Here is an 8,680-nt window from a genome sequence, read left to right as displayed (position 1 = left end):
TCGCAGACTGCTCCCGTCAGTTCCCGAGGCGGAGACGGCGGCGGCCGCAGGTACGTACCGGGTCCCCTCGCCCCCGCCTGTGCCTCTGAGGCTCCAAGCGCCGAAAGAGGCTGCTGCGGTGCCGTCCTAGGGCTGAAAAGACGGGGAGCCGCCAGCTCCTAGTAAAGCGTTCGGCTGGAGGGTCGTCACGGTGCTGCTCTGTCTGGGGAAGGTCTGTGCGGCTGTGACAGCGGGCGCAGAACAGCTGCGTGAAAACGCCTCCGGAGAGCAAACTCCAGACCGGGACGGCTGACTGACACAGGACAGTCAGCCCGGCCCATCAGGGTACACCTGTTTTAGCAAATTGCAGTACGTTATGTAGTCTGGTTTTGTCATGTCTGAGCAGAAGGAAGCGAACCCGCACAGAAGCGGTTCGAGCCCTGCCCTTGCCCTGCCCGTGGTTGTCCTGCTCTGGGCCACTGCCAGCAGCAGATTGCTCGGATATAGGATATAGATAGAAAATTAAATAAATACATACATTTTTAAAAATATATATAGACATAAAATGTATAAATAGGATATAATATAAAATAAAACACTGGTTATGTCATGTCTTAGCCATAAGGGTACAGTATCATTATTCTTGACAACTAAGTGTCTGAGCTGTGTCATTATTACCTGAGATAGTTGTGGATAGTATCCTGCAAGCTGTCCTTTGCCCTTGTGATTTCTGACCCGTTTTTGGTGCCCGGCTATGAAATTGAATTACTGGCAGGAGCGCTTTGCACGGAAAAAGGTTTCCAACTCAACATTTCGCAGTGAAACTGCAGCAGTTCTTTGCAAATTGAAAATAATGTGGTTTTTACTTCCACCTTCGCACACGTTTCACAATTTCAGAGGAAGGCTGAAATTAACACTGAAGTTATTCTTTAGGACAGCCCGTTGTTACTTTCCTATTGCAACCACCTGTTTTGATTTCTTAATTAGTCTTGAAACTGTTGACTTGGAGCCAAATTATATTAATACATTGCGTGAAGTCAGAGAATTTGTGTTCTATTTTAAGTACAGAACGCTTTGTTTTTAATGAGGTTTTCTCATTTGAGCAATATCACTGATTTGCAATGTAAATCAAGTTAGATGCAACAGCTGCAATATTACAGTGTAATTTTTTCTCTTTTATGAGTGAAAAGCTGCCTGATTTGCCTATCTAACTGCTGCCTGATTTACCTATTTTCCAATTACAAGTGTAGTATCTGTTTATTTGGCTGGAAGTTGAAACAGCTTCTCAATGTCCTTTTTAAAAAAAAAAATAAAAAATTCTCCCTTTCCAGATCTGTTATTCAGTATGGGAGCTGCATCTTCCTAGAACTGATTTGAAAGTCACATGCAGAAATACTATCCTGTTGTTCCCTTCTACTGTGTTTGTACAGTTCAGAACTAGAGCATGACCTCCATAAAAAGATAAGGTTGAAAGAAAAGAGAGGTATTAAGAAGACACATCAAGATGATGACGGGGAAAAAAGGGGTGGAAAAAGCAGACTGCTGAAGTAGTTTCTGTACTTCATTATGTTCAAATCTGTAGTGAGCCCTGGGCCAGGATGTCCTAGCTATGCCTTTGAGTTGCTTCTTTCAGCCAGTCCCGTTAAATGGTGGCCAGCTGCTGCTGCCCTGTCCCATGGGTTTTGTACCCTCCAGGCGCAGCAGAGATCTATCTCTGCCCGGTGTGGTGGCCGGGATCGCTGGGTGTGCCCTGAGCAGCAGAGGGCTCTCCAGCCCCAGCTTCTGCAAGCAGCAGAGGATCACCCTCTATTTCTCCGGGCCAGGGTCTATTGAAAGGCAAGATTCTTCTCTCTCTCCCGAACCAGTGCAGTTGTACCTCCTGACAGGGAAACCCTGCAGGTCTGTGCAGTTTTGTAGTGCTCTCAGCTGACCCGTAGATGCATACAAAGTTGCCGGCAGACTTTGTGGGGCCTTACTCCATTTGTTGTTTAAGATGTGGTATTTTCTCACCTGGGTCTTTTATCACCTACTTTCTTAACACACAATAAGGTGATAACCAGTGGTGTCCCTGTTTCCTATTTAGCTCATATTTTAATAGCAAAGACGATGTAATTCATTTACATTGGATCAAAGGCATTTTTTTCTTTGTATCAAGCCAGTTGAATTAGAAAAAGGGAAGGGCAAGATTTTAGTTGCCTCTGCAGTGCTATACTCATACATTTAAACTAGTCCATGGATTAAATTAAACAACTCTTTTAACTTCTTTTTGTAATTAAAAAACAGGCATCTGTGGTGCTTCATTTTGTGTTTTATCTTTTTTTGTTTGCTGCAGTTTAGCTAACAATGAGTCAGAAGGAAATTCACGGCAGCCAAAATTCACGGGATGATTTGCTAGCAGATTTCCCTAAAGGCCCGCTTTCCAGATATCGAAAGAAAGCTTCCTTCAACTGGAAGGAGATGGCACTGTTCACAGATGGTGAAGATACCATCCAGCTGAAGGTAAACTTTGCAAGAACTGTAAGCGTGTTGTAATTGTGGAGATATCAGTAGAACTAAGGATGGTTTTTTAAAGGGAGTATAGTTAATAATGATCTGTAAATATGGAGCATGAAGAAATTTGATTTGCACAGCCAATTTTCAGAAGACAATTGAATTTTTAAGCAATCCACTCTGCTGTGTCATAAGACTCATTTAATTACTGAACATCAGTATAGGGGAGACCAGCAGGTGCTACATTTCAGAACTTGAGTGTTCATTTCAAACTGAGAAATAGGTATGTTCTACCATATTTCTTTACTGTTTGCATTAAATCATAGACCACATGGTTTTGCAAGGCACTTATACAGAGCTAAGTTTAAGTCACTGTCAAACACTATTTCTGTCTTACTTTGACCTAATTTCCTGTAATGCTCTGTGCTTGCATTAATGCTTCTGTGGCATTGCAATTGGAGATTAGCATATGAACCTTGCTGAAATCTAACCCTACCAAGAAAAGAGATTAACTGCAGCACAAGAGATGGTGTGGAAATGCATGACTTGGAGATAAAGGAGGAGAAAGAACTACATTTCTGAAGGTGGTGTAGATTTACATAGATTTAAGTAATCTTGAATCTTCACCATAATTGTCAAAATCCTAGCAGGTAGATCAGAGAAATCAAGAAGGCCTTATTCTGCATCTGACTGGTGTGTGTTAGAGCAGAGAAAAAACCTCATGTGTTCTGTGTCTGAAGGAGTTTCAAAGCTGTGTGGGCATGTAGAGTTGTTTACACAGAGAAAGGGAATGACTGCCTTTCAAAGGAAAGCACAGGAAGTCTGGGTTTCTTCCTTCTTATGTGAAACACAATCAAGAAGATGTGGATATCCTGAACATACAGGTCTGGGATAAAAAAATGCCATAATATAGTACCTAATACAAAAAGGATCCAAATTACAATATTAAAAGATGCACATCCCACATTGCAGGGCTGCATATGGTGATTCCATTAAATGGAGCCTTTTTTAATTTTCATCTGGGAACAGAGCAGTTGTGGTAGCTTAATGGTTTTACCATCATGGCATATTTCTGAGTGTAACCCTGGAGTTTTACCTTTATCCTCAGACTGAGGGACTTTAGCCCCTTAGGTTTTGCCAGCAGCTTCATATATTGAGATAGTAAAGCTGCTACACAAAGCAATTAAGTTTTACCATACTGTTCTTGTAGATTCGGAGTGAATTGCTTCATGGTGAAGGAGATGTCATAAAATTCAGCTGCATGAGCTGTATATATGACAGATAATTTAAATATATTTCAAATTCTCTGGACTTTTTGCTTTTTAAGTTAATACCTTACAGCAAATGATTGTAGTTTGAGACCCAGTGTTATTCTGGAAGGAAGTTAACAGGTTTTTTAAATGATTTTAAGTCAATATTCTCATGTCAGTTTTTTCCCCTCCAAGAACAGAATCTTCTCCGCTCTGGAAAATGATCCTCTCTTTGCACATCATCCTGGAGAAGATTTGTGCCGTGAGAAATACCAGGAGCTGACCTTCCTGCGCTGCAAAAGGCTCTTTGAGTATGAGTTTCTCACTCAGCAAGAGATGATGGAGAACCCATTAAGGCTTTTTGATATGGTGCTCTGTGTAGGAATGTATGATTGGTCTCTATGTCTCAAGTTTTTCTTACATTCTGGTGTAAGTACAGTTCAATGACTGTAGTGATCTATGTTTGAATTTAAGTAACTTCTAATACCATAATTCTGTTGCTTTATGCCTATTTTATTTAAACTTGATATTTTCCTTGTCCTTTCTTTTCAAGAATGGTATTGAGTTTTAACTGTTTAGAACAGTCAGAGAGCTGTGGGTAATCATATTTTCCTTGTCCTTTCTTTTCAAGAATGGTATTGAGTTTTAACTGTTTAGTCAGAGAGCTGTGGGTAATGTTTGTTGTTAAACCCCTGTCTCCCCTGGAATCCCACCTCGAAAGTAAAGGTGAAACAGTACAGACAGAAATACAGAAAAAAAAAATTTATGCCTTCTTTTGTTTACTCCTCTGCTTCCTCTCTAGGGCAGCCAAAGAACTTGGTTGTTGGTAGCTGTGTGTTTGCTAAAAATTTGCAAGTATCAGAAACTTATCTGCTTGAGCCTCAGTCTTAATGGAGGGCAGAATCCAGAAGGAATGGAAAGCAGTTTAAAATTTCTCACTGGCATCAGTGGCTGAATGCTGTAAATCAGTTGTTTCCCAGATGGGTCTCTCACAAAGAATGCTCAACATAGCTGGTCAAATATTAGCAGTTGAATAAATTAATTAATTATTCCTATTCACACAGCTGGGGACCATCAAGAAATTAGAGTTTTGTTGTGTGAATATCCATGTAGAAAAACTGAACGTAGCTTTCAAATCTGCATTCTTGTTTGATCCTGAAGCAGCTACTTTCAGTTCCCAATGTGTTTGCGGTAAAATGAACTAAAATAGTATTTAAGGTTTCCTTTGCTCAAAAGAATGTCACTAAAGACAAGTGGAAAGTATTTCTAACCAATTGCAATGAAGGCTTGAACAGGTTAGAGCTGGGACAAGTTCAGTTATCTGTAAAGGGACCTTGACAAGATTGAATCCTGACTTACCTCCCCCTGTTATAGTCTTATTATAGTTTACTGTGCAGCCCACTTTCCCTGGTCTCTTTACTGGACATCACTATTAAAAGTCATGTGCAATTTGTGCTTTTCATCACAGGGCACTGATTTAATTCTTTATTCTGTTTTTGCAGACGTTTGCAGGTTCAATTATGAGTGCTTCTAAGAGATTTGCACACATTTTGAAACAAACTTATAGCATGGAGGTAATTTTTTTTTCTCATAATTTTTGGGAAATGGACACTATTAGAACTGTGTTTGCACTATTTGCAGTTTTAGTGTTATTTCTGATATCTTTACATACCTAGGTACCTCTAAATAGCAAAAGAGAAGGCCATGGAGCAGATTCAAGCATTGAGCTCTGACTGTTCTCACTACTAGCTCATAAACCACTTCTTGGATATGTTTTAGACTGTACAAGTTAACATGCTGACAAAATTTGGGAACTTTTCCCTAAAGGCAGTATAGATGACATTACACCAGTTCAGGCTCCGTCCAGAGTCATTTAAGAGTATCTTGCTAGGGTACTCTTAACCTTGATGTGTTGCCATAAAAATTCCATTATAATGCTATAAAATGGAAAATAATAATGTCTTAATGCCAAAGAAACACCACATGGAGTGCAGTGGGGACTTGGGACTAAGCACTCTGCAGAATAAATGCAGCCTGTCTGATACAGAAAGTGCCAATCCTAAACATTTTCTGCAGTCTAGGCCATGTGAGCAGCATTCACTATCTGGCTGGACCCTCTGATTTTGCAAGATAAATATTTTGATTGTGCTTTAACTGAGCCTTGTGCTTCTTTTGTTGCTCTTTATCACTTCCTGGTTTGGTTTGGTTTTTTGCCAAGTTACTCTCCAGCAGCTGAATTTGAAATCATTTGAAAGTCTTGCAGTTTCAATTGATGTAATAAAGTGGTCTTGAACTGTGCCCTGTATCTCCTTATTTAGATTTTTGGATGTTTTGCTCTGACTGAACTCAGCCATGGAAGTAACACCAAAGGCTTACGGACTACGGCCACATTTGATCCCAGCACTCAGGTTAGTCCTTGATGCACACTGTCAGCCTTTCCATACTAAACTGTGTAAGAAGGAGTTGGTCCCTGCATAGGCTTCAGCTCTCACAGCTGAAACAACTCTCTCAGTTCTTTACTTGAACTCACAGCTCAGTTTAACTTAAGATCTAGGAAATGCTTCCTAGTCCATTAATCTGCATTTTAAACTGCTTAAATGAGCAACTTAAAAAGCTGAGTTTGAGTCTTTACAATGAGATAATGAGCTTTTTAAGCTCTAATTTTTTTTCCTTACTACATGTGTTCCCTCTATAATTGAACACAATAAGAGCGATTTCAGGTGCTGGAATGCAATATGGAATAAATCCTGGCAGTTGTTTTCAGAACATTGCCAGGTGGTGAAAAAAAAAAAAAAATCTGTGGCGTGATTTTTTTTTTTTTTTAATTTCTGTAATATTCTTTTTATTTCCTGTTTACAGGAATTTGTCATCAATACACCTGACTTTGAAGCTGCAAAGTTCTGGGTTGGTAACATGGGGAAACATGCCACTCATGCAGTTTTGTATGCCCAGCTCTATACTCCTGATGGACAGTGCCAAGGATTACATCCCTTTATTGTACAGGTAGGGTAGAAACGTTTTCAATCGTTTTATTATTTTGGGGAAGAGTGCGTTCAAATTAAAGACTGTTATTTATACCTGACCAGATTCTTTATTTAATACCTTCATGTTTTATTGGAATTGTAACCAGGATATTTTTTTAAATGTTCACTGATTTAATGAAGGTTATAGAGCTGGTTTTATACTCTCAGTTTTCTGCAAAAACTTCAGAAAATACAAAAGAGCTGAAAAGTCTCCAGACAATCATGGTACTTATATAGATAGAACTCATCTGTTTCATATGAATTGCTGAAAATCTTGCACGGGACTTAAGATGATTTATGTCTGCCAATGCTTCAGGCTGATCTGCATGAATCTGCAAGACCACCGAAATCATTTTATAAAATTAAAGGCATTACAAAATATGTCAGTGCAGTACAAAACTCGTACATAGTAAAATGTACTAGACTAGTTGCAGACTGAGCAAAATTTATTACAGAACTGTAATATTTCAAAGCTGATTGTTACATAAAAATTCCAATGGTTTCTGCTTCATCTGTGTACACCTGAAGGAGATTTCAGTGCTAATCTGATGAGAGAGTCATCAGTGTTAAGTGATATTTAAAACAGTGATGTAATTAGTGTCATCTTCCAAAGTAATTTTCATTAAAGTATCTATGTTCTGAATGAGAGGTTGCATGAGTACAAGTTCTGTGCAGGATTATGTGCTTGAGAAAAACATAGAGATCTCTTTATCATTAATAACAGGGTACAAGTTGGGAATATTTTCAACCTTTGAAAAATTCAGCCAATAACTTTCATTGCTCTGTTACTGAAATGTTTTTTTTCACTTCTGCACAGATTCGAGATACAAAAACTCTCCTACCAATGCCAGGTGTGATGGTAGGAGACATAGGAAAGAAACTTGGGCTGAATGGGTTGGATAATGGGTAAGTCAATACATTTGAAAGAGAAAACATTCTAGGTTATATCACAATGTAGTGCTGTGAAGATTCTCCTGTATCTGTTCTGTCCTTTCTCCTGAAGTGTTCACTAGTGGTTTAAAATTATTGATATTTTGAAAAAAAACCCAGATTGAAAGATCTTGATTTTCAGTATTTTCTGTCTGAATAAACAGCCTTTCAGCCTTTCTCACTCTTTAAAATGTGAAGTGCTCCTGGTATTCTGTGAATATCCCCAGGCAGTCTTGCAGTTATAGACTCTTCAACAATAATAATGGTAAAAAATATCGAGTAAGTTCTGAGTAAAGAACTTTATCAGCCTCTGCACAGATCCGCATGTAAGACTTTAATTATTTTCTCTGTTGATTTCCAGCCCACAGGAAGGCTGGGGGTGGTCCCCAGACAAGGTTTATTTCCAGTAAAGATTAGGATAAATGAGACCAAAGAGAGAAAGTATGTATCTTGTTTAAACCACGGGATTTCTAGACTGCAGCCAAGAAAGAGAAGGCTAGTTATTTTCTTCTGTGTTATGTGTGTACAGTTGAAATAAAAAAGTGCCGAGCTCCATTTCTTAGTCATGGATCCAAGGGCCTTTCTGTGTCTGCTTTAATAACCAAAGGTGTCTGATGGGGAGGAGATACAGTGAGGAATCTGAGGCAGATTTCTGCTTTAAAATAGTCATTATGTAAAAATTATTTAAAGCCTTGGAATAATTACGTAGGTCTGTATAAAGACATAAACTTTAAATGGTACAGAAGGGTTTCACTTCCTTATGCCTCAAATTTACTTCTTTCTGTTGATTCAGTTCATTACAGGTTTATGTATTGTCCTTCAAAACAGGCCATGGCAGTAAATGCAGTATAGGCATCTGAAAGTATCCTGACTTCAAATATTATGGCTTTGACTGTCTTTCCAGAAGGTTGTAGGAATTTTATGGTTATTTAGCTCATTATCATTGATTATCTGTTTCCTGAAGACACAGAATAAATAAATTTTAAAAACCTTAAAGAACCCAAAATT

At 38.8% G+C, this 8,680-nt stretch overlaps 1 protein-coding gene across 4 annotated transcripts in view; it reads left to right on the top strand.

Annotated features, from left to right (window-relative positions):
* The first annotated feature begins 17 nt into the window (after positions 1–17).
* ACOX3 (acyl-CoA oxidase 3, pristanoyl) overlaps positions 18–8,680 on the top strand; it is a 31,717-nt gene continuing 23,054 nt past the window's right edge. Inside the window, exons 1-7 of one of the 4 annotated variants that reach the window (XM_041402951.1) lie at positions 18–50; positions 2,312–2,478; positions 3,915–4,148; positions 5,222–5,293; positions 6,038–6,127; positions 6,579–6,722; positions 7,560–7,648. In XM_041402951.1, the coding sequence (XP_041258885.1) occupies positions 2,323–2,478; positions 3,915–4,148; positions 5,222–5,293; positions 6,038–6,127; positions 6,579–6,722; positions 7,560–7,648 (785 nt within the window). In that variant the 5' untranslated portion in view covers positions 18–50; positions 2,312–2,322. Of the gene's footprint in view, positions 51–104; positions 349–2,311; positions 2,479–3,914; positions 4,149–5,221; positions 5,294–6,037; positions 6,128–6,578; positions 6,723–7,559; positions 7,649–8,680 lie in introns of those variants that run through there. The other 3 variants (XM_041402950.1, XM_041402952.1, XM_041402954.1) reach the window with 3 other exon arrangements.

This window comes from Onychostruthus taczanowskii, unplaced genomic scaffold, assembly GCF_017590055.1.
Source record: "Onychostruthus taczanowskii isolate IOZ18803 unplaced genomic scaffold, ASM1759005v1 scaffold2, whole genome shotgun sequence".
Lineage (NCBI taxonomy): Eukaryota > Metazoa > Chordata > Aves > Passeriformes > Passeridae > Onychostruthus > Onychostruthus taczanowskii.
The sequence above is the reverse complement of the archived record's forward strand: the minus strand, read 5'-3'. Positions and strand labels throughout refer to the sequence as shown.